At 43.5% G+C, this 25,637-nt stretch overlaps 2 protein-coding genes across 6 annotated transcripts in view; one reads left to right on the forward strand and one right to left on the reverse strand.

Annotated features, from left to right (window-relative positions):
- The window catches only part of LOC139542932 (helicase ARIP4-like), a 39,396-nt gene extending 18,102 nt beyond the window's left edge, over positions 1-21,294 (forward strand). For 3 of the 4 annotated variants that reach the window (XM_071348937.1, XM_071348957.1, XM_071348947.1), the window contains exons 11-22: positions 280-457; positions 867-1,091; positions 3,363-3,481; positions 3,705-3,829; positions 4,459-4,558; positions 5,005-5,210; positions 5,691-5,866; positions 5,977-6,173; positions 12,566-12,750; positions 13,249-13,338; positions 17,195-17,287; positions 17,522-21,294. In XM_071348937.1, the coding sequence (XP_071205038.1) occupies positions 280-457; positions 867-1,091; positions 3,363-3,481; positions 3,705-3,829; positions 4,459-4,558; positions 5,005-5,210; positions 5,691-5,866; positions 5,977-6,173; positions 12,566-12,750; positions 13,249-13,338; positions 17,195-17,287; positions 17,522-18,474 (2,647 nt within the window). In that variant the 3' untranslated portion in view covers positions 18,475-21,294. The remainder of the gene's footprint in view (positions 1-279; positions 458-866; positions 1,092-3,362; positions 3,482-3,704; positions 3,830-4,458; positions 4,559-5,004; positions 5,211-5,690; positions 5,867-5,976; positions 6,174-12,565; positions 12,751-13,248; positions 13,339-17,194; positions 17,288-17,521) is intronic. The other variant, XM_071348966.1, reaches the window with a different exon arrangement.
- Positions 21,295-22,919: 1,625 nt separating this feature from the next.
- Positions 22,920-25,336, reverse strand: LOC139543093 (transmembrane reductase CYB561D2-like). 2 transcript variants are annotated; one of them, XM_071349253.1, is made up of 4 exons: positions 25,188-25,336; positions 24,708-24,958; positions 24,537-24,574; positions 22,920-24,379 (listed from the first exon to the last, which is right to left on the reverse strand). In XM_071349253.1, the coding sequence occupies exons 2-4, from the start codon at positions 24,832-24,834 to the stop codon at positions 23,876-23,878; spliced, it is 669 nt and encodes a 222-aa protein (XP_071205354.1). In that variant the 5' UTR covers positions 24,835-24,958; positions 25,188-25,336; the 3' UTR covers positions 22,920-23,875. The 2 variants fall into 2 exon arrangements, with proteins under 2 accessions (XP_071205354.1, XP_071205365.1); XM_071349264.1 differs by lacking the exons at positions 24,708-24,958; positions 25,188-25,336 and having other exon boundaries at positions 24,508-24,566.
- Positions 25,337-25,637: the final 301 nt, after the last annotated feature.

Raw genomic sequence — 25,637 nt, forward strand, 5'->3', positions numbered from 1 at the left:
GTAATCTTGTTCATTGTGACCTAAAGGGCAAAGCTGATCCTAAGTCAGTACTCCGGCTCTGCTACATACATACATATACGACCCATTATCGCATTACTCAAGAGCAGAGAACAGCCTTACTGGTGTTTAGGGAGAAGATTTTGGGTGACCCAGGCATCATCCCCAATCCCAAATCAACCCCTAGCCCCTACTCTCTCCTATAGCTCTTTTGAATTGTCTAGGTATACTTTCTAGTAATAAGCTGATCTTTGCGCGTTGTTTCCTCCGTGTCTGTCCCAGGCGAGGCCACGACGTGCTGAGGGACCAGCTGCCCTCCAAGGACGAGCACGTGATCATGGTGCGCCTGTCGCCCCTGCAGAGGGCCCTTTACGCTGAGTTTATGGACCGCTTCAGAGAGGCAGGCAACAGCGGCTGGCTGGGCCTCAACCCGCTCAAGGCCTTCTGCGTCTGCTGCAAGGTTAGTCTGAGATGGCTTCACTGGTGCTGTGGGGTTAGACAGACAGACAGACAGATACAGAGAGCCAGACAGACAGATACAGAGAGCCAGGTAACAGCAGCTACACAATTTCGGATGATTTGGAGATGAAACGCAGGGACAAATGCTAAAACTGGGGATATTATCTTGCATTGGATTTGTGCTACAAATTCTAAAAAGTTAGCATTTGGAGACAGTGGCCAGGTAAACAAAACCGAAGCATGGATTGCTGTCATAGCTTGTCCATAGACTGCTTACAGGATAAGGAAACCAATATGTAATTTGGGTGAACTGTCCCTTTAAGCAGTCAGGCTAATCAGCCTAATCTTGACACCTGGACCAGAGTAACATTATTGTAGTCCGTTCATTAATCGTGTGTGTGTGTGTTTAGATCTGGAACCACCCTGACGTGCTCTATGAGACCCTTCAGAAGGAGAACCTGGCCAACGAGCAGGATTTGGACTTGGATGACATCACGGCGGCCGCTAACCCCCGCTGCCCTGGCGCTGGCCTGAAGGCCAAAGCGGCCGACTTGGCCAACAGCCGGTCCAACGTTACCCTGCCCCCGCTCAACCCCATCCAGGAGAGAGCCAATCAGGTCATCACCTACGAATGGGTACGCCTTGACACCTCTCTCTGTCTCTGTCCTCCCCACCCACCCGCTGGTTGGTTGGCTGGAATTATGTCATGTGCTTCTCCTGAGTTAGTCTGGTCAAACCACACCGAATGTTGCTGTGTCTAGTACCAGGCTACCTTAGTGTTGGGAAAAATGTAAAATAACACCATTATTGCAAAATTATTGCATGAATTTCCACTGTGGGGATTCTAACGTAGGGCTGTTACTTTGACTGTATTTACGCCACACCAGCAGTCACGAGTCATGATGGCAGTCAAATTCCATGTGACCCTTTAGTCATGGTAATTAGGCTTTTCCAAGCTCTGATGCTGCTGATGGTCATTCGTAGCCTACCATACTTGCTAACTGCCTGGTACTCAGCACTCTATTGTCCCTCTAATCACTCTGACATCAATGCAAATGTTCTCAAATATCTAATCAAACACTTCATGAGAGCCCATGTTTACAAATGAAGCATTTGTTTTTATGTGAGTCCACCAGATCAGAGGCAGTAGGGATGAGCAGGGATGTTTTCTTGATAAGTGTGTGAAATTGACCATTTTCCTGCATTCAAAATGTAACGAGTCATTTTGGGTGTCAGGGAAATGTATGGAGTAAAAAGTACATTATTTTCTTTTGGAATGTAGTGAATTAAAAGTAAAAGTTGTCAAAAATGGTAAAGTACAAATACCCCCAAAAACTACTTAAGTAGTACTTTAAAGTATTTTTACTTAAGTACTTTACACCACTGGTTTCGAGTTTGGGGATGATAATTTTCAACATCAAAATGCACCTTTTAATAAAAGCATTACGTGCGTAATTGTATTTGTGTGCACATTTGCGCTTGTGAGCTACTGTCGTGTGGGCATTGCTGTGCTTATTAATGTGAAGAAATAGTCTAATAGTTTATCAACATTTTATGCTAAACGTTCTCATCTGCTGCGTCAGGCTCATTGCTTAACTTTTTTTTTTATGATGGTGATTGTATTAATTGGGATCTATCGCATCCCACAACTGTCCCGGACTATGTTTGGAATATTTATTTCTCGCACAGAATAGGTAAACTTTTGTACTATGGGGGATAATAGATTGACATAGGCTAGTGCTTTTGCTGTTCGTTAGGCCTACTCATCTTTTTGGTAAATGTAGACAGTTCTTCCGATTATCTTATATGTACCTCGGAATTGGATAAGGACGAGCGCAGTTGCGTCTCCGATGTGTCTGTCTTCACTTGTAGCCTGTGAGAAAGACCCGATCACGTGACTGAGAGCCATGTGAGCGAGAGAGGTGCTTCGGCACGCAGTGGGGAAAAGGAAATTCTAATTATTATATTCAGCCCAAGGGCACAATGGCCACTGGCTGCAAAAGGCATGGATTTTTTTAGGTGGCATTACGGCCACACAAAGATGATGCAGCCTGGAAATTTGAGGCATTATCAAGTACTTTTCAAATTGTGAATGAGAGACTGGTGAAGTGTGTACAGCCTGCGCAAGAAAACTAAGCAGAGCTCAAACCTTTCAAGCTACTTTTTTCAAATCATCATTAGTTGCATCATGCAGCCTTAGAATGTATTAAAAATCAAAACATATAGCCCAATGTTTGTATCGCAACTAAAGTTACATTAATAACTCTAAATTAAGCATTTTGGAGTACCTGTGTCTTTGGTAACCTCTCAACACAGAATAGCCGTATGTGCGCACTCCCTCAAATCGTTTGGAGAAAATATCCTTCATTTTATTCAGCTATGTTCAATTGTATTCTTCATACTATAATATAAAATAATGCCACGGAATTCTAAGCAAATCTTGTCTGCTAAATGAACTGGTGTAGCCCACAGCCATATGGCATAGCCAGATCAGGGCCTAAAATAAAGACAACTCCGTTTGCTATTCTGTTCTTCTGAAATAGACTACATTTTCTTCATATGATGTTTCTTTAGACCTGTCTAAAAAAAAAAGAAGTGATTTATTGTGATGGTGTAGGCTATATTATATGGATTTATTATACATTTTAAAATGTAGATGTTCCAAAGGTTTGCATCACTGGCTTGTAGGCTATGCGTGGAAGCCAGGAGATGCTAAATGTTTTTATGTTAATTAACAGTCAATTACCGTGAGACCGGCAGTTATTTACTTGACAATCACCGGCTGACAATGTGACCGACCACAGCCCTATTCTAACGTTATATTGTAAAACGTTAGACCTTCCCTTGGTGTGGAAGAATGGAAAGCTTCACTCACCCACTTCCTGTCCTGTTCCATCTCTGTTCAGGCCAAGGACATCATGAGCAACTACCAGACTGGAGTTCTGGAGAACTCCGCCAAGATGCTGCTGCTCTTCCATCTGATCGATGAGAGCGTGATCAGAGGAGACAAGATCCTGGTCTTCAGGTTGGACCTATTCCTACGGCTGTTTCGGAGTGTGTTTATGTACATCATCGGTTTGAATGAAGTGTTTTCTCTATGAGCGTACCCTTATACTCTAACAATGTTGACCTTTTTTCTTGCAGAGGACGGAAATGTGTGTTTTTGCTTTTTAACCTAGAAGTATCCATATGGTTGTAGTTAACTGACTTGAATGTGTTTTTAACGTGTGTGTGTGTGTGTCCATCAGCCAGAGCTTGTCCACCCTGACTGTCATTGAAGACTTCCTGACCAGACGACCAATGCCAGCAGGCCGTGTCTCCCCGGACAACCATGGCCAGAACCATACCTGGGTCCGCAACATCAACTACTACAGTGAGTCGTCGTCATCGTCCACATGACCCTGTTCCCATGGCAACCACTACTCCCGGGGCGGTGTCAGTGTCGTCGTTCCCATGGCAACCCTTTGACTCTCTTTCTGTGTCAACTCAGCTGTGAACCAAGATCCAATTTAGATGCCCACTAACGTACTCTGTTGTTCCAGACTATTAGACCGGAGTGGTTTTCATGGCAAATTGTCCTGTGACATGTACTTGGCTTCAAACTGATAACTTTACTCATCTACACTCTCACTTCGACATCTCAACCATCAGGGCCCATATTCATAATCTCAGAATGGGAGTGCTGATCTAGGATCAGGTCACCTCTCTCCATTCGTTATAATCTCAGCCCGAAAAAACAATGAATGAATCTGAGCGGCCCAGGTGTTTTATTTTTCTTTATGAAGTCATACGGCCCCCTACTGCACTGACCACCGCACTACACTAGATCCACTAGTGAAGTGTTTTTGCATCCCAAATGGCACCCTATTCCCTACATAGTGTACTACTTTTTACCAGAGCCCTACATGGGGAAATAGGGTGCCATTTGGAACGCAAGACGATTTGACTGGAATCGTCCCATGATGCTGATGTGGTGAATGTGTCTTGTCTGTCAACCCCCAGGGTTGGATGGGAGTACGTCTGCTTCAGAGCGAGAGAGACTCATCAACCAGTTCAACGACCCAGAGAACACCTCCACGTGGGTCTTCCTCCTGTCAACGAGGTACTAGACTGTACACACACACACACACTGATACGCATAGAAGTGAAATTGCTGTGATCTGATGGCTTCTGCCCTTTCTAATAATTATATTTCTATGCTTATATATTGTTCAGTCAAATACACAACAAATGCAGTGTTAACACAGGCAGCCCAATTCTGATTGTTTTTCCTCTAATTGGTCTTTTGACCAATCAGATCAGCTCGTTTGCCTATAATTGGGCAAACGATCAGAATTGGGCTACCTGTGCAAACGAAGACAAATACACTCAATTAGACACACTCACTCGCACAGATATTTTGTTCACACACACAATTGCATATATTCCCCCTTTTGCATACACTTGATCAGCTGTTCACTTAGGCATATATACACACACACACACAGGGTAACACACACACACACACTTGTGCATGTTGTTAATAAGCCTGTGTTGTGTGACTTGCAGGGCGGGCTGCTTGGGGGTGAACCTGATCGGGGCCAACCGGGTGGTGGTGTTTGATGCGTCGTGGAACCCGTGTCATGACGCCCAGGCGGTGTGTCGAGTGTACCGCTATGGCCAGAAGAAGCCCTGCCACATCTACCGCCTGGTCTGTGACTTTACCCTGGAGAAGAAGATTTACGACCGGCAGGTCTCCAAGCAGGGCATGTCTGGTAGGAGGGGGGGTACAGTGATGCACGATATGACTGTGTGTGTGTGGAAATTGCTGTGTGTGGGAATTAATTTGAGATACTTAAATCGGAATGAATGGCAGCGTGTAGAATTTGAAGTTGAATTATGAATGACGGCATAGTACAAGCCAGGAGAGTCTAATTAAGCAATTGGGCCCTTGGAGGTGTGCTATATGGCGAATATACCACGGCTAAGGGCTGTTCTTTTGCATGATGCAACGCGGAGTGCCTGGACACAGCCCTTAGTCGTGGTATATTGGCCATATATCACAAACCCACCAAACAGCCTTATTACTATTATAAACTGATTACCAACATAATTAGAGCAGTAAAACTAAACGTTTTGTCATACCCGTGGTATACGTTCTGATATACCATGGCTTTCAGTCAATAAGAATTCAGGGCTCAAACCACCCAGTTTTTATAGTTGGTCAGTAACACACTGTGATTGGTTGTGTCCAGACCGCGTGGTGGATGACCTGAACCCGGTTCTGACGTTCACCCGCAAGGAGGTGGAGTCTCTGCTGCACTTTGCAGAGGAGGAGCCTAACCCGACCAAAGCCCCTCCCCAGCCCCACAAAGAGATGGAGACGGTCATCAGCCAAGCCTGTCAGCTCTACCCCCACCTCATCACTAAGGTACGCTCACACACTCACTCTCTCACAGATAAACACTGTCATGCATCACTGTACATCATTACTATGGTACACTCGCAATTAATCAACCCTGTTGATCTGTACCCTACCAGGAACCCTTCCACCATGAGTCTCTGCTGGTGGACCGGAAGGAGTCCAAGCTCACTAAAGCAGAGAAGAGAGCCGCTAAGAAGAGCTACGAGGACGAGAAGCGTGCCTCCGTGCCCTACTCTCGCCCCTCCTACGCCCACTACTACCCAACCAGTGACCAGACCCTCATCAACATCCCAGCCTTTAACCAGCGCAACTGGTGAGTGACAATCTCTCTCCATTCTCTTACCTGCGCTATCACAGCACTAACAGACAGGTAACTGCCAAAATAAAGGAAACACCAGCATTGTATCTTAGTAGGGGATTGGGCCACCACGAGCCAGAACAGCTTCATTGCTCCTTATACACATGGAATTATAGATATACCTCTCCTTAATGCAACTGCTGTGTCAGATTTTGAAAAAACGTTACGGAAAAAACAAACCATGCAATAATCTGCGACGGCGCTCAGAACAATAGCCAAATTAGCCGCCATGTTGGAGTCAACAGAAATACGAAATTACATCATAAATATTCCCTTACCTTTGATTATCTTCATCAGAATGCAGTGCCAGGAATCCTAGTTCCACAATAAATTGTTGTTTTGTTCGATAATGTCCATTACTTATGTCCAATTAGCTAATTTTGCTAGCATGTGTAGTACACGTGTCCAAACGCTCACGCAGATGCAGGCAAACGTTGGACGAAAACTTCAAAAAGTTATATTACAAGTCGAATAAACTGGTCAAACTTAGTAGAGAATCAATCTTCAGGATGTTGTTATCATATATATCCAATAACGTTCCTACCGGAGCATTCTTTTCAGTCTCTAGAAGTAATGGAACGCATGGCGATATCATGAGGAAAGTGCGTGACCAAGAACTGGCACTCTGCCAGACCACTGACTCAAACACCTCCCATCCGGTCCCACAACACAGCATAAGCTTCATTCCACGTTCTACTGACTGTTCACATCTAGTGGCGTAGGAAGTGCAAACAGATCCATATATTACGGGGAATTGAATAGGCGATGACTTTAACATCGACCACTCTCAGAATTCTCACTTCCTGTTTGGATTTTTTCTCAGGTTCTTGCCTGCCATATGAGTTCTGTTATACTCACAGACACAATTCAAACAGTTTTAGAAACTTCAGAGCGTTTTCTATCTAATACTAATAATAATATGCATACATTAGTAACTGGGACTGAGGAGCAGGCCGTTTACTCTGGGCACCTTTCATCCAAGCTACTCAATACTGTCCCTGCAGCCATAAGAAGTTAAGGACAACAAAGTCAAGGTATTGGAGTGGCCATCACAAAGCCCTGACCTTAATCCTACAGACAATTTGTGGGCAGAACTGAAAAAGCGTGTGTGAGCAAGGAGGCCTACAAACCTGACTCATTTACACCAGCTCTGTCAGGAGGAATGGGCCAAAATTCACCCAACTTATTGTGGTAAGCTATGGAAGGCTACCCGAAATGTTTGACCTAAGTTTAAATTGTTTAACCTCTTACGTCTGAAATCCCATTAATTAGCCATTTTGCCACAACTTTGGAAGTATGCTCCAGGTCATTGTCCATTTGGAAGACCCATTTGCAACCAAGCTTTAACTTCCTGACTAATGTTGCTTCAATATATCCACATAATTTTCCTGCCTCATGTTGCCATCTATTTTGTGAAGTGCACCTGACCCTCCTGCAGCAAAGCAGCAAACCACAACATGATGCTGCCACCCCCAGTGCTTCATGGTTGGGATGGTGTTCTTCGGCTTGCAAGCCTCCCCCTTTTTCCTCCAAACATAACGATGGTCATTATGGCCAAACAGTTCTATTTTTGTTTCATCAGACCAGAGGACATTTCTCAAAAAAGTATGATCTTTGTCCCCATGTGCAGTTGCAAACCGTAGTCTGGCTTTTTTATGACGGTTTTGGAGCAGTGGCTTCTTCCTTGCTAAGCGGACTTTCAGGTTATGTCGATATAGAACTCGTTTTACTGTGGATATAGATACTTTTGTACCCGTTTCCTCCAGCATCTTCACAAGGTCCTTTGCTGTTGTTCTGGGATTGATTTGCACTTTTCGCACCAAAGTACGTTCATCTCTAGGAGACAGAACGCGTCTCCTTCCTGAGCGGTATGATGGCTGCGTGGTCCCATGGTGTTTATACTTGCGTACTATTGTTTGTACAGATGAACGTGGTACCTTCAGGCGTTTGAAAATTTTGTGGACTTGTGGAGGTCTACAAAAAAAATGTCGAGCTCTTGGCTGATTTTCTTTTGATTTTCCCATGATGTCAAGCAAAGAGGCACTGAGTTTGAAGGTGGGCCTTGAAATACATCCACAGGTGTACACTTCCAATTGACTCAAATTATGTCATTTAGCCTATCAGAAGCTTCTAAAGCCATGACATCCATTTTCTGGAATTTTCCAAGCTGTTTAAAGGCACAGTCAATTTAGTGTATGTAAACTTCTGACCCACTGGAATTGTGATATAAGTGAAATAATCTGTAAACAATTGTTGGAAAAATTACTTGTGTCATGCACAAAGTAGATGTCCTAACCGACTTGCCAAAACTATAGTTTGTTAACAAGAAATTTGTGGAGTGGTTGAAAAACGTGTTTTTAATGACTCCCAACCGTATGTAAACTTCCGACTTCAACTGTAAGTGTGCTGCCATCCTGTTAGAAGGTAACAGATTATTTTATTACAATGGTTAAGATGGATTTTCATTGTGTTCCATGGTGTTATTTGCCCCCTAGTGGAGCTTTCTGGTACTTAGACTGTACGCAAACAGGAAGTAGAGAATTCGTTCTGCACTCATAGAAGCAGCTAAAAACAACGCTACGGTGCAGGTCTTTCAGTGTAGTTATTTCTTGTCACGCTTCAGCCTTGGAAAATATTTGTTTGTAAATTCGATTCAAGCATTTAGCTAATGATGATAATCTTGTTATTGATAGAGTGTCTTACATATCAATGTTGGTTGGTTGCATTTACTCACACAAATTGCAATGCCTTTCATGTATGATGTTAGCTGTATTACTTTGCTCGTGCATCATGCAAACGAATTGTAAAATATACAATACTGTATTTTTGTTACGGTTTCTAGTGTAATATGCTTTGTTATTATACATAGATGGTTGTACATTATTAGAGTAATGAAAGGAGTTAGTCAATTACCATATGAGAAAGCAATTAGCTATATGGTTTGGCATCATGCCAGATGCATGGTACGTAGCACGTGCTTTGTATTCATGCAACTTCAAATGTATAATGTACAGCTACAGTATGTCGGTGTGAATTGAATACTAAAGTATATTCTTTTCTGTGTTTTGCAGTTTTACAACATAAACGTTTTCAATATTCATTCAAGAAAAGTCACGCCTTGGGAGTTTTATTGAAGACTTAGTTGTTAGCTATCTGTCTAGTTTTGCATGGGAACGCAACTCAAGGGCAGAATAGTAAGTGTTCAATTGGGTTGAGATCTGGTGACTGAGACACACACACTCTTTAAACCCCCCATGGTCATTTGAGACCTCTCTTTCAAAGTCACAGATGTTTTATTCTAGCCATAGTAGGTCAAAAACATTGGGCAACTGGGTATTTTTATACATGACTCTAAGCATGATGATGTTTATTGCTTAATTAACTCAGGAACCACACCCGTGTGGAAGCACCTGCAAATACTTCAATAGGGCTGTGCAAGCCTAAACTACTACCTATCCAAACAAATGATCCCTTTTAAAATCATTGTAACAACTGGCATTTGACAACAAAAATCACCAAATTCCTCTTGGATCACTTGAATTAGGATCTGTATTTGTCTATTTCGTAATATTAATATGTTTATATATCAGATATTATGCATTTTATCACAATTTCCACAGTTTTCAAAGCCCCAAAAGTTGTAAACAAACCAATTTCTAATAATTTAACATTGCTCGCCTAATGAAAAGGCCTGAGTCGGACATAATTCATAGATTTCAAATGTAATTGTTAGAAGGTATTTTCTCATTACCTTAATGAATCTTGTTTTCTGTCATCTTCTGAATCTTCTTTTTTGTCAAAATAACTAGGTTTTCTGTAGGGTGTTCACCCATAAAATGATTTAATTCATTGTTTATGAATCGTACATGGTTTAAAAGTTAGACGGTTTACTCAGAGGATTAAGCACGATTTAAAGTAAATAGTATGTCATTATGGCCATGGTCAAAGAGTGGTCGCTGCTCAATAGAACACTGGCACTGCTCCATGGGCAGAATGGCAGTAACTTCAAACGTCAAGTGACAAGCTAGCTAGTGGCTGCAGCCTCGTGTGTGTGATAACATGGGCTTCTCTAAATGAAATCCACAGAATACCAAACAAAATTGAGCCTGACTTTTTCCACATTTTGTTATATTACAGCCTTATTCTAAAATGGATTGAATAGTTTTTCCCCCCTCATTAATCTACACACAATAACCATAATGACAAAGCAAAAAACAGGTTTTTAGAAATGTTTGCAAATTTAATATCACATTTACATACGTATTCAGACCCTTTACTCAGTACTTTGGCACCTTTGGCAGCGATTACAGCCTCGAGTCTTCTTGGGTATGATGCTACAAGCTTGGCAGAGTTTCCCCCATTCCCATTTGGGGAGTTTCTCCCATTCTTCTCTGCAGATCCTCTCAAGCTCTGTCCAGTTGGATGGGGAGCGTCGCTGCACAGACATTTTCAGGTCTCTCCAGAGATGTTTGCTCGGGTTCAAGTCCGAGCTCTGGCTGGGCCACTCAAGGACATTCAGAGACTTGTCCCAAAGACACTCTTGCGTTGTCTTGGCTGTGTGCTTAAGGTTGTTGTCCTATTGGAAGGTGAACCTTCACCCCAGTCTGAGGTCTTGATCGGAGCAGGTTTTCATCAAGGATCTCTCTGTACTTTGCTCCGTTCATCTTTGCCTCGATCCTGACTAGTCTCCCAGTCCCTGCCGCTGAAAAACATCCCCACAGCATGATGCTGCCACCCATACTTCACTCTCGGGATGGTGCCAGGTTTCCTCCAGACGTGACGTTTGGCATTCAGGTCAAAGAGTTCAATCTTGGTTTCATCAGACCAGAGAGTCTTGTTTCTCATGTTCTGCGAGTCTTTAGGGGCCTTATGGCAAACACCAAGCAGGCTGTCATGTGCCTTTTACTGAGTAGTGGCTTCCGTCTGGCCACTACCATAAAGGCTTGATTGGTGGAGTGCTGCAGAGATGGTTGTCCTTCTGGAAGGTTCTCTCTTCTCCACAGAGGAACTCTGGAGCTCTGTCAGTGACCATGGGGTTTTTGGTCACCTCCCTGACCAAGGCCCTTCTCCCTTGATGCTCGGTTTGGCCGGACAGCCAGATCTTTGGAAGAGTCTATGTGGTTCCAAACTACTTCCATTTAAGAATGATGGAGGCCACTGTGTTCTTGGGGACCTTTCAATGCTGCAGAAATGTTTTGGTACCTTTCCTTAGATCTGTGCCTCGACACAATCCTGTCTTGGAGCTCTACGGCGGTTCCTTAGACCTCGTGGCTTTGTTTTTGATCTGACATGCACTGTCAACTGTGGGACCTTTATATAGACAGGTGTGTGCCGGTCAATTGAATTTATCACAAGTGGACTCCAATCAAGTTGTAGAAACATCTCAAGGATGATCAATGGAAACGGGATGCACCTGAGCTCAATTTCGAGTGTCATAGCAAAGGGTCATGGTAATGAGGCCCTTAGCTAAATCTGCAAATAATAGGAGACAACCATTATGAGTCAGCAAACAATTGACCACATCACTAAAGCCCATTCATACATGTTGGTACGGTAATGGTTTGAAGGCATACAAGCAAAGAAATGAACTTAAAGGTGCTTCACATAGAGGTTCTGCATTGTGTAATTTCAGAAAATGTCCATAATATATCTCGCGCTAATAGTGGAATGATGGTGTTTGACAGTATTACTTACCCGCCAGTGTGGTGATTGGGTGTGATATTCACCTTTTGATTTCTCCCGCTAGAGCGGCATCAGTTGCTGTTCTGTAGCACCTTTTTAGCTTGCGCTCATCTAAGGACTACTCATCTAGATGATGCATCATGGGTGAATAAAATTGTATTTAAAAACTGATTGAGGTTTTACAGGATCTTGAAAAAGTGTTACGGTAATGAGACATGTCCACAGACACTGTTTTTATGTAATAAATATTTTAGTCAAATGTAAACTTCAGCTAGTTTACCGTTGTTATGAATTATGGAAATACTACAGCGACATTGTGTTTTATTATAATAAGTTTGTTTTTTCTAAATTAAATTTGTATAAAATGACCTGAGAATTTAATCCGGACGCATTTCGGTAATGAGAACGTTTACAAAATTTAGAATTTACAAAATTCTAAAGAAAATATATAAAAAATTTGACACTTTAACATAAACTATGCATCTTACTCTTGAGAACAATAGTATATTTTTGCAGGTGCATCATGGTTTTGTAACTATTTTCTACAGACATGGTTAAAACTGGTTTCATGAGATTCATCCTTCTAGCCTCCAAATTCAACCATGCCATCTGAACCACATCAGACTGTGTATGATCCTCATCCTTGTGTGTTTTGAATCCACTAGGCGTCCCAGAGCTCGGGGTGATGAGAAGCCCGTGGCCAGCGTCCGGCCCGTCCAGTCCACCCCCATTCCTATGATGCCTCGCATGGCGGGCATGGGCGTGGCAGGCTCCAGCTCAGGAGTCGGCTACCCCGTCAACTACCTGCAGAAGGCTGGCGTCTACGTCCAGAGGATTGTCACTACCACTGGTACAATACATTTCCCTGCGGGGACATTTAAAAGTTTGAATTTAATAGAATTGGTGTTGATTAACACTGATACGCTTGCCCTGGTCCTGTTCATTAGGGCACGCTGTAGCAAAATGGTTTGCGACGTAAAATGGAAATGAGCTTTTCTTATTGGATTACGTTTAGATAGTACCTCCCCTTTTCAGAGCACTTTCTTACATGTTGTGCCTACTGAACACGGCCTAAGGGTAGGTTTAAGAATTGAAGGAATAATTGAAACACTGTGGGGCTGCATTAGGATAGACCGGTGTTATAGGGTCTATGTCCCAAATAGTACCCTATTCCCTATATAGTTCACTACTTTTGACCAGCATAGGGAATAGGGTGCCATTTGTCATGCAGCTATGTTAAGTTGACCATTCCAACTTGAAGCAATTTTAGAAGGTTAGAATAATTTCTTTAAAAAAAAAAATTATACAAAATCAGTATGTCTTTAACTCCTTGTTTTTGACCTCTCAGATATAGTGATCCCAGGAGCCAACAGCACCACTGATGTCCAGGCCCGTATCGGTGCAGGAGAGAGTATCCACATGATCAAAGGTTCAAAAGGTAACAAGAACACAGCCTACAGAGCCTTCAGAAATTATTCATACCTCTTGACTTATTCCACATTTTGTTACAGCCTGAATTCAAAATTGATTAGATTTTTTTAATCACCCATCTACACACAATACCCAATAATGACAAAGTGAAAACGTGCTTTTAGAAATGTTAGCACATTTTATTGAAAATGAAATATCAAATTTACATAAATATTTACACTCCTGAGTCAATACTTTGTAGAAGCATCTTCAGCTGCGACTACGAGGTCCTTCTTGCCCAGTTGCTCAGGTTGGTCGGACGGCCAGCTCTAGGCAGAGTCTGGGTTTTTCCATATTTTTTCCATTTGCCAATGGAGACCACTGTGCTCTTGGAAACTTTCGACACTCTAGAAAAAAAATTATACTCTTCCCCAGAGAATTTTTTTTAAATAATCCATTTTGAATTCAGGCTGTAACACAACAAAATGTGGAATATGTCAAGGGGTTTGAATACTTTCTGAAGGCACTATATACAGTGCATTTGAAAAGTATTCAGACCCCTTCTTTTTCCCCACATTTTGTTACATTACAACCTTAATCTAAAATGTATTAAATACATTTTTTTCTTTCATCAATCTACACATAATACCCCATAATGACAGAGGGAAAACAGATTTTTAGAAATGTATGCAAATGTATAAAAAACATACCTTATTTACATAAGTATTCAGACTCTTTGCTATGAGACTCGAAATTGAGGTCAGGTGCATCCTGTTTCCATTGATAATTTTTTATATGTTTCTACAACTTGATTGGAGTCCACCTGTGGTAAATTCAATTGATTGGGCATGATTTGGAAAGGCACACACCTGTCTATATAAGGTCCCGGAGTTGACAGTGCATGTCAGAGCAAAAACCAAGCCATGAGGTCGAAGGAATTGTCGGTAGTGCTCCGAGACAGGATTGTGTCAAGGCACAGATCTGGGGAAGGGTACCAAAACATGTCTGCAGCATTGAAAGGTCCGCAAGAACACAGTGGCCTCCATCATATTTAAATGGAAGAAGTTTGGAACCACCTAAACTCATCCTAAAGCTGGCCCCCTGGCCAAACTGAGCAATCGGGGGAGCAGGGCCTTGGTCAAGGAGGTGACCAAGAACCCGATGGTCACTCTGACAGAGCTCCAGAGTTCCTCTGTGGAGATGGGAGAACCTTCCAGAAGGACAACCATCTCTGCAGCACTCCACCAATCAGGCCTTTATGGTAGTTGCCATACAGAAGCCACTCCTCAGTAAAGGGCACATCATCCCTACGGTGAAGCATGGTGGTGGCAGCATCATGCTGTGGGGATGTTTTTCAGCGGCAGGGACTGGGAGACTAGTCGGGATCGAGGGAAAGATGAACGAAGGGAAGTACAGAGAGATCCTTGATGAAAACCTGCTCCAGAGCGCTCAGGACCTCAGACTGGGGAGAAGGTTCACCTTCCAACAGGACAACGACCCTAAGCACATAGCCAAGACAACGCAGGAGTAGCTTCGGAACAAGTCTCTGAATGTCCTTGAGTGGCCCAGCCAGAGCCCGGACTTGAACCCGATGGAACATCTCTGGAGAGACCTGAAAATAGCTGTGCAGCAACGCTCCCCATCCAACCTGACAGAGCTTGAGAGGATCTGCAGAGAAGAATGGGAGTAACTCCCCAATTACAGGTGTGCCAGGCTTGTAGCATCATACCCAAGGAGACTCGAGGCTGTAATCGTTGCCAAAGGTTCTTCAACAAAGTACTGCGTAAAGGGTCTGAATACTTATGTAATGTGATATTTCAGTAAAAAAAAATATACACTGCTCAAAAAAATAAAGGGAACACTTAAACAACACAATGTAACTCCAAGTCAATCACACTTCTGTGAAATCAAACTGTCCACTTAGGAAGCAACACTGTTTGACAATAAATGTCACATGCTGTTGTGTAAATGGAATAGACAACAGGTGGAAATTATAGGCAATTAGCAAAACACCCCCAATAAAGGAGTGGTTCTGCAGGTGGTGACCACAGACCACTTCTCAGTTCCTATGCTTCCTGGCTGATGTTTTGGTCACTTTTGAATGCTGGCGGTGCTTTCACTCTAGTGGTAGCATGAGACGGAGTCTACAATCCACACAAGTGTCTCAGGTAGTGCAGCTCATCCAGGATGGCACATCAATGCGAGCTGTGGCAAGAAGGTTTGCTGTGTCTGTCAGCGTAGTGTCCAGAGCATGGAGGCGCTACCAGGAGACAGGCCAGTACATCAGGAGACGTGGAGGAGGCCGTAGGAGGGCAACAGGACCGCTACCTCCCCCTTTGTGCAAGGAGGAGCACTGCCAGAGCCCTGCAAAATGACCTCCAGCAGGCCACAAATGTGCATGTGTCTGCTCAAACGGTCAGAAACAGACTTCATGAGGGTGGTATGAGGGCCCGACGTCCACAGGTGGGGGTTGTGCTTACAGCCCAACACCGTGCAGGACGTTTGGCATTTGCCAGAGAACACCAAGATTGGCAAATTCGCCACTGGCGCCCTGTGCTCTTCACAGATGAAAGCAGGTTCACACTGAGCACATGTGACAGAGTCTGGAGACGTCGTGGAGAACGTTCTGCTGCCTGCAACATCCTCCAGCATGACCGGTTTGGCGGTGGGTCAGTCATGGTGTGGGGTGGCATTTCTTTGGTGGGCCGCACAGCCCTCCATGTGCTCGCCAGAGGTAGCCTGACTGCCATTAGGTACCGAGATGAGATCCTCAGACCCCTTGTGAGACCATATGCTGGTGCGGATGGCCCTGGGTTCCTCCTAATGCTAGACCTCATGTGGCTGGAGTGTGTTAGCAGTTCCTGCAAGAGGAAGGCATTGATGCTATGGACTGGCCCGCCCGTTCCCCAGACCTGAATCCAATTGAGCACATCTGGGACATCATGTCTCGCTCCATCCACCAATGCCACGTTGCACCACAAACTGTCCAGGAGTTGGCGGATGCTTTAGTCCAGGTCTGGGAGGAGATCCCTCAGGAGACCATCCGCCACCTCATCAGGAGCATGCCCAGGCGTTGTAGGGAGGTCATACAGGCACGTGGAGGCCACACACACTACTGAGCCTCATTTTGACTTGTTTTAAGGACATTACATCAAAGTTGGATCAGCCTGTAGTGTGGTTTTCCACTTTAATTTTGAGTGTGACTCCAAATCCAGACCTCCATGGGTTGATAAATTTGATTTCCATTGATAATTTTTGTGTGATTTTGTTGTCAGCACATTCAACTATGTAAAGAAAAAAGAATTTAATAAGAATATTTCATTCATTCAGATCTAGGATGTGTTATTTTAGTGTTCCCTTTATTTTTTTGAGCAGTGTATATACATTTGCAAAAATGTATTTTTGTTTTTGCTTTGTCATTATGGTGTTTGTGTGTAGTTTGATGAGGGGGGAAAAGGTCATGTTAAAGTATGGCTGTGACGTAACAAAATGTTGATAGAGTAAAGCGGTTTGAATACTTTCCGAATGCACTGTATACTGTAGAAGCTGTGGCCCCATATTTACCTGCATGTCGTCAAATTACTTCTCTACATACTCTAATCCAAATACTGTACACACCTTAGAGAGTGGTTTACAACAGCTACATGGGCACCTGAATTCCCCAAGTTATCTCATTTAGATAAAGGGCTCGGTACATTAACCTAAGCATCAAAACTGACTGGTGCTTCCTTGCAACCTTATTTTTGTCTGAATACCTTTTATACTTTTATTAGTTGTTGTCGTGAGAGGAGAGCTTGCAAGTAAGCATTTAATTGCACTGCGTATCCTGTGCATATGACAAAGTTTGATTTGCTATCATCCATTAACTGGAGTCTTCCTCACAGGTACCTACATCAAGACCAATGATGGCAGGATTTTTGCCGTCCGCTCAGGGAAGCTCAGCAGAGCAGTGCAGGGAGGAACTGCTACCAACAGAGGTGCACTATAAGTTAAATTACATTACATTTGATAAGGAATCCATTTGACAGGATATGATAGATCCAATTGACTTGGTATACAGTCTACAGAGAGAACCAGAGTGGACCTAGTACCGAGCCCTGGGGGTCACAAGTAGTGAGACCTCATCAATATGCAGACTTAAGGGAATCTAGTTGTAGCACTGTTTGAAAAATGAATAGTTACTCGCCATTTTTACCCTCTATTTTCCTCAGGTTCCCAGGTTTCACTTCTTCACGCCATCGGTAACGGCTGTTCGTCTCCCGCGGAGCGCCAACGGCTGACCCCCGACAGCGCCTTGTGGCCCTCCACCCCCGAGAGCCCCGAGATCCTACGCGAGCTCAGCCGCTACGCCGTCACCGCGGATACCGTCACCGTGGGCAATGAGCTGCCATCACCATCGGACACGTTTACAGGGGACAGAGGGGGAGGGGGAAGAACGCAGCAGCACAATCAAACCACAGAATCGGACCACAGCCGGCAGTTCAGAGATGACATCGGAATGAGCATCAGCGACGCTCTGCAACGCTCCAAACGCAAGATGGCCGAGAGCCGTGGACACAAGCAGGCAGGGGGAAAACGCAGCTCGACAGCAGCCGGTTTCCCCGGCCTCTCCCTGGGCAGCGGCGGCCTCAGCTTCCCCCCCCTGAACCAGGCCTTGGATGGACACATGAGCCACCCGCTGCTGATGGGAGGCAATTCCTCATCCCCCTTCCTCCAGTCAGCAGGACAGACTCTGGGAGACCTGCAGGCCATGTTCCCCTCGGCAGGGGCGGACCTCCTCAACCACGCCTCCTCAGCCACAGGAAGCAACGGACACCTCCCCTCCTCCTCCACCACCTCCTCCTCCACCAACACCATGCCTGTGTCCTCTGCCTCCACCACCCTGCCCCCCTACCTAATGAATCCCAGTGTGGCCGACCTTCTGTCCCCAGGCTTCCCTCTGAACTACAGTCAGTCCCTGCTGCCTGATCCCAGGATGTACCCCAACACCCTGGGAGGAGGCCCAGCCAGCTCTGGAGGAAGCTCCAGTTTCCTCTCCCACTACCCCTCTTCCCCCTCCAGCCTCCTGGGTGCAGCCCTGAGCCAGCCTGACACCCATCACATGTCCACGGACAACGGCGGCAGCAGCTCGGACGATGACGTCATCGAGGTAACAGGACAATGAGCCAGCATTCGTTAACCCTGAGTGGATAAGTTGCAAAAACAAACAACTCCCCGCCCTAACCTGGCTAACCCTCTTAGCCCCCCTCCACAAACACACACACACAGACTCCTATGAGCGGGCAAGTGAGAGGGAACGAGGCGTACCTCAATGTGCTTACCAAGACAAAGTAACAAAATCCTTATGCTGAATATCTTACTGAAGAGACTGAAGATTTGCCCGAGCCCCTGAGGTTGGTGAGGCTGAGCACCAGAGACCATGGATGGGAATGGATGGACTTGTTGTTGTAGGGGACCAGTTGGTTGAACATGGGGCTTCTAAGCACTGCCTCCACCGCTATGTCTTCTAGCATGGCCGTGCAGTTATTTTACCCCCATGACGATTACTGAGGCCTGTCAGGACTCTATCTCGTCGGAGCGCACATCAGATGGTACTATGTGATCGTCTGTTGGACCGTTTGCATTCAAAATATAAAAAATGTGATTTTAGAGCCGTTAGCTGTTTGATAGACATTGTAGCAAACCCAGTTGGAAAGGATGAGAAGACAATATACACTCCCCTATACATTTATTTGGACAGTGAAGCTAACATTTTTACATTTGCCTCTATACTCCAGCATTTTGAATTTGAGATCAAGTTTTTCATGAGGCAACAGTACAAAATATCACCCTTTTTTGTGTGTATTTTCATACATACAGTGCCTTCAGAAAGTATTCACATCTCTTGACTTATTACACATTTTGATGTTACAGCCTGAATTTAAAATAGATTGAATATGTTTTGTGAAAACATGTTTTGAAAATGAAATACAGACATCTCATTTACATAAGTATTCACACCCCTGAATCAATACTTTGTAGTAGCACCTTAGGCAGTGATTACAGCTGTGGATCTTTCTGGGTACGTCTGTAAGAGCTTTCCACACCTGGATTGTGCAACATTTGGCCATTATTCTTTTCAAAATTCAAATTTGTTCATCATTCAAGTAGATGTAAGTCAAAACTAACTTGACCACTCAGGAACATTCACAGTCTTCTTGGAAAGCAACTTGTATAGATTTAGCCTTGTTTTGTAGGTTATTGTCTAGCTGAAAGGTGGCTTCATCTCCCAGTGTCTGGTGGAAAGCAGACTGAACCAGGTTTTCCTTTAGGATGTTACCTGTGCTTAGCTCCATTCTGTTTATTTTTTATCCTGAAAAACTCCCCAGTCCTTATCGATTAAAAGCATACCCGTAACATGTGGTACTCAGTAATTTGTTGCATTGGATTTGCCTATACAATACACTTTGTATTCAGGACAAAAGGTTAATTGCTTTGCCACATTTTTTGCTAAATTACTTTAGTGCCTTGTTGCAAACAAAATGCATGTTGTAGAATATTTTTTTTCTGTACAGGCTTCTTTCTTTTCACACCGTCAATTATGTTAGAATTGTGTAGTAACTACAATGTTGTTGCTCCATCCTCAGAAGAAAACTATCACAGCCATTCAACTCTGTAACGGTTTTAAAGTTACTATTGGCCTCATGGTAAAATCCCTGAACGGTTTCCTTCCTTTCCGGCAACTGAGTAAGGAAGTACGCCTGTATCTTTGTAGTGACTGGGTGTATTGATACACCATCCAAAGTGTAATTAATAACTTCACCATGCTCAAAGGGATATTCAATGTGTACTTTTTTTAACAAAGGGGTTGAATACTTATTGACTCAAGACATTTCAGATTTTCCTTTTGAATTAATTTGTAAACATTTTGAAAAACATAATTCCACTTCGACATTGTGGGGTATTATGTGTAGGCCAGTGACAAAAAAGTCTCAATTCATTTTAAATTCAGCCAGGCTGTAACAACAAAATGTGGAAAAAGTCAAGGGGTGTGAATATTTTCTGAAGGCAATGTATCTGTTTTACCATTTAGAAATGAAAGCACTATGTGTCTAGTCCCCCCATTTGAATACGTAATAATTTTTTTTACATAAGTATTTGGACATTTACTTAGTGTATTAAAGTAGTCAAAAGTTTCTCCGTGGTTGGTCAGTACCTTTCTCGGTCTGTGATGTCATGTCAAAATCATTGTGAGTGGAATGGATCGGGCCTCAAGGTTCTGTTTCTCCACTGGAATAAAATCTGCAATTGGACATGGAATAAGCCTACTGGAGTTATTATGTAACTCACACTTTTTTGTGGAGTTTCAGTTTACGCTCTACTCCCTATTTCACCATACACTCCTCACAACCTTCACTCTACCCACCCACTACTGCTTACTTCCTTGTCCTCTTCCTTACACCCTGTTTTTAGTTGATCATGTTTTTTTCCACCTCACTTCGGAACCTCAACCTTTTTCTAATTGGCCATGTCTTGTGTCTATCAAATGATTTAGCCAATCATCCCAGTCCTTTTAACAGGGAACACTATTTCCTTGGAGAAGGAATCCCCATCCTCCCTCTCAATCCAAATAGTTTCACTGTGCTTATTATTTCTTAGTGTTATCATGAAGAGAACATGATCTATATGTTGTTTAAGTAACAGTGTTGATTTATAACAACTTGATAATGTTAGCTTGCCTTGACTAGTTTGTCATTTATCTTATTGTATGAATTTACCAAGATTCTTTATTTATAATGATGGAAACAAATTCATCTGCTGTATTTAATTTTTTTTAATTACTTTTTTTCCCCCTTCTCTTTTTATCCACGTTGATCTTTTGACCCGTGTCTGTGGAAGAGCAGAGCATTGGCACAGACTGACTGTGTCCCTCCCGTCACCCCCATATGACAACTGTGTTACTTCGTTAATGTTATTTTAACATAATAAAAACACACTTCTCCTGCGTTGTTACTTCATTTTATTATTACACTGACAAAAAAAATGATGGGCTTTGTATGTTCTACGCACAGATGTTTTTTGAAGTTACAGTGCATTTGAAAAGTATTCAGACCCCTTGACTTTTTCCACATTTTATGTTACAGCCTTATTCTAAAATGGATTAAATAGATTGTTCTCATCAATATACACACAATACCCCATAATGACAAAGCAAAAACAGTTTTGTTTAGTTTTCTTTGCAAATCTATAAAAAATAAACTGATCACATTTACGGAAGTATTCAGACCCTTTACGCAGTACTTTGTTGAAGCACCTTTGGCAGTTATTACAGCCTTGAGTCTTCTTGGGTATGACGCTACAAGCTTGGCACACCTGTAATTGGGGAGTTACTCCCATTTTTTTTTTCTGCAGATCCTCTCAAGGTCTGTCAGTTTGGATGGAGAGTGTCACTGCACAGCTTTTTTCAGGTCTCCAGAGATGTTCGATCGGGTTCAAGTCCGGGCTCTGGCTGAGCCACTCAAGGACATTCAGAGACTTGTTCCAAAGCCACTCCTGCATTGTCTTGGCTATGTGCTTAGGGTTGTTGTCCTGTTGGAAGGTGAACCTTCTCCCCAGTCTGAGGTCCTGAGCACTCTGGAGCAGGTTTTCATCAAGGATCTCTCTGTACTTTCCTTCGTTCATCTTTCCCTCAATCATGACTAGTCTCCCAGTCCCTGAAAAACATCCCCACAGCATGATTCTGCCACCACCGTGCTTCATCGTAGGGATGGTGCCAGGTTTCCTCGACGTGAAGCTTAGCATTCAGGCCAAAGAGTTCAATCTTAGTTTCATCAGACCAGAGAATCTTGATTTGCATGGTCAGAGTCCTTTAGGTGCCTTTGGGCAAACTCCAAGCGGGCTGTCATGTACCTTTTACTGAGGAGTGGCTTCCGTCTGGCACTCTACCATAAAGGCCTGATTGGTGGAGTGCTGCAGAGATGGTTGTCCTTCTGGAATGTTCTCTCATCTCCACAGAGGAATTCTGGAGCTCTGTCAGAGTGACCATCGGGTTCTTGGTCACCTCCCTGAACAAGGCCCTTCTCCCCCGATTGCTTAGTTTGGCTGGGCGGCCAGCTCTAAGAAGAGTCTTGGTTCCAACCTTCTTCCATTTAAGGATGGAGGCCACTGTGTTCTTGGGACCTTCAATGCTGCAGAATAATTTTTTTTGCTACCCTTTCCCAGATCTGTGCCTCGACACAATCCTGTCTCGGAGCTCTATGGACAATTCCTTTGACCTCATGGCTTGGTTTTTGCTCTGACATGCACTGTCAACTGTGGGACCTTATATAGACAGGTATGTGCCTTTCCAAATCATGTCCAATCAATTGATTTAACCACATCTCAAGGATGATGAATGGAAACAGGACGCACCTGGGCGTCAACCTAATTCATTGGATTGAATGTCATAGCAAAGAGTCTGAATACTTATATAAATAAGGTATTTCTGTTTATTTTTTATAAATGAGCAAAAATGTGAAACCTGTTTTCGCTCTGTCATCATGGGTTATTGTGTGCAGATTGAGGATTTTTTTTAAATGTAATACATTTTAGAATAAAGCTGTAACGTGGAAAAAAATCAAGGGGTCTGAATACTTTCCGAATGCACTGTATATGCACATGGAAACATACCAATATGCAAAAAGTATTTTTTATTGAAATGACATCAAAATATAAATTTGACAAAACATGTCAACAATGATCAGTAATAATCTACAGTATATTCCATGAATAATGTTCAACTCGACCTTCAATTGCACTCTTGCAGCTGGAAATCTATGAAACGCCCATGTGAGGATAATGGATTTGAATATGATGCGCTTATGATGAAACTATGCGTACATCCTTTCATTAAGACAATTGAGGGTAATGGATTTACAGAATGTATGGGAGCAAACACTACGCTCTTTTTTTGACACTTCATTGCAGTCAGCCTAGCACATCAGTAAATATGACATCTTACGTATTTGGCTGGAATTTCACACCTTAGTGTAAACTAGCACACAAATGCATCACCTTATAAAAACAAACCAATCACAAAAAAATGTGCATTGGTCCATTCAAGCCTAAAGGCAAATAAAATCAAGCAGCATCAGTGGCCTCTAGTTGTTTTGCATAGTTAACAACCAATATTAGTACTTCCTTAGACACATAACAGGGTTTCTTTGTCTCCTTGGCTCTCGGATACAAAATACTACTGTACTATACACTACTAAATACTCAAAAAGACCGAGGCCTGTCATCACATGGGGGAAAAAACAGCTAAGCTATGCTCATTGGTGATTCCGTGCACTTTTTTTTGCTCAAGGTAGAATTAACATACAAAGACCAAACTTTGAAATTAGAAATAGTTCAGCAGTAGATGTAACAAAATCATCATTTCACCAATGTAAGGCACTGGTACTTTTGGGCATTAGGCAGAATGCAGGTTGGTCTTCCAAACATAGCCCTACGGCGAGCCTTACAGTAAAGCTTTATTAAAGCTTCATTTGAATACAGTAATAGTTTATGGCTGCTGTTTGTGAGCTTGGTTTTGGCGGAATGCCTGGTTAGGACACCAGCCGTTTCTTAGCCATGTAGGTATTGGACACCTGGCTCATGATGACCAGGGTGCTGAGGGTAGGACACAGTGCTGCCAGGTACCAGGTGTATCCTCCCACAGCACCTGTAAACCACACTGAGCATATGCCCAGGAGCAGACTGACACTTCCCAGCAGGTAAGTGACTAGGCCAGACGCTGCGTGGTAGCGCTTCAGCTTAGCCAGGGACCACCCCTTAGCCAGGGAGTGGTAGAGGAGGGGCAGAGCGGCCAGAGACTGCACCCCAACAACACACAATGTCCCCAGGCCCACCAGGCCGTGCCACGAGGCGAAGTGGGGCTTGCCGTTCAGGTGCTTGTTGTAGAAGATGGATGCCAGGCCCAGGGTGGCACAGCTGGCACAGAGGCACTGCAGGATCCAGTGGACACGCCCCTTGGTCTTGTGGGAAAGCTTCCGAATGGGAGAGCAATGTGGAGAGAAGAGGAGCACAGCCTCTGTCATGCAGAGGGAGAACTAAGAGGGAAGAGGGGGATCAAGAGAACGGCAAGAAAAGAAGGTGAGAGTGGTGGAGGAAAGATGGAATGACCGTGAACTGTTGTAACACTTCTGAGACATTTGAATGAGATGAATTCACAAATTACATTATGCACACACAGATGTGTCACCTTACCGCCAGTGTCATCAGGAAAGGGTGCCAAGAGAACAAACCTGAAAAACAGATCAACCCCAAAAATATTGTCTCGTTTCATCAACTCAATATAAAGTATTCCATGTGTTATATGCAGATATGGAACAGCATTGATGGGTGCTCTGCTTCTGGCGCCAAGGCTAGGTTACTCACTTGTTCCAGGCTTGGCCAATACCGTGATAAACACAGTGAAGACAACACAAAGCACGTGAGTCAGTATCCCACATGCGACTTTCCCAAAACTGTAAATTCGGGGCTCTGATTCGGAGAGTTTCGCCATGGTTTCCCGCCTTTCCCTCGTACAAGAGACGGACAGGCAGAACTGTGCGCATCCAACGTCAGGGCAACCACATTTGAACCCACAGCTACCTTTTTACCCCACAAGGGGGAGTTGATTCCTTTTCCTGAAAACAGAAAAGCTGACTTTTTTGTATATTCCTCGAAACACATAGTGAAAGTTAATACCAAAGCATAACACCATTAAATTCCTCACTAAATTGATTCAGTAAAGTAGAATATGCTTAACGAGAAAGCTATTGCAAACCGTTATTGACAAGTGAGAGTGGGATAAGCACGTCAAACAGTAGCCTACCACAATAACCACACGTTTTGCTAAATAAGACTTATACCTACCGGAATGTAAATATTTAAATTGCATAGAGATTATGAAAATGGTCCTTAATTGCGCGCAATGTTCTATTCTCAATCAGCATGACTATGCGACGTTTGCTTGACGTTGAAATTCTGGCTGCGGTGTGACGTAGAAAGAATCACTATACACTTCCTACTTTCTCAGGTGCATTTTGGGGATTGTAGTTCAGTTAAGCAGTTGCGTTCCAGTATTTCAAAGCTTTTGGAATGCACTGAGCGCATTCTTCCTTATCATGACCCGACTACATAAAGAGAGGTGTTAATTACTTAATTTCCATTGTGGAACAGGCTGGATTCCAACTGTTGCACCAACACTGTGTTATATTCAGAAGGAAATGCTAAAAAAAAAAAGGAATGATCATGGAGCACAAACCATCAGCTGGCCTACATTGTCTTTTCTTCACTGCACTGATTAACCTTTCCTAATCATTA

Source organism: Salvelinus alpinus, chromosome 2 (genome assembly GCF_045679555.1).
Source record: "Salvelinus alpinus chromosome 2, SLU_Salpinus.1, whole genome shotgun sequence".
NCBI classification, from domain to species: domain Eukaryota; kingdom Metazoa; phylum Chordata; class Actinopteri; order Salmoniformes; family Salmonidae; genus Salvelinus; species Salvelinus alpinus.

Excerpts from the sequence above, each read along its gene's own strand:
- LOC139543093 (XM_071349253.1), bottom strand. The coding sequence starts at position 24,834 with ATGGCGAAACTCTCCGAATCAGAGCCCCGAATTTACAGTTTTGGGAAA. Across the intron at positions 24,575-24,707 it reads ATTGGCCAAGCCTGGAACAA|GTTTGTTCTCTTGGCACCCT; the intron begins GTGAGTAACCTA and ends TCTGTTTTTCAG. Across the intron at positions 24,380-24,536 it reads CTTTCCTGATGACACTGGCG|TTCTCCCTCTGCATGACAGA; the intron begins GTAAGGTGACAC and ends CTTCCCTCTTAG.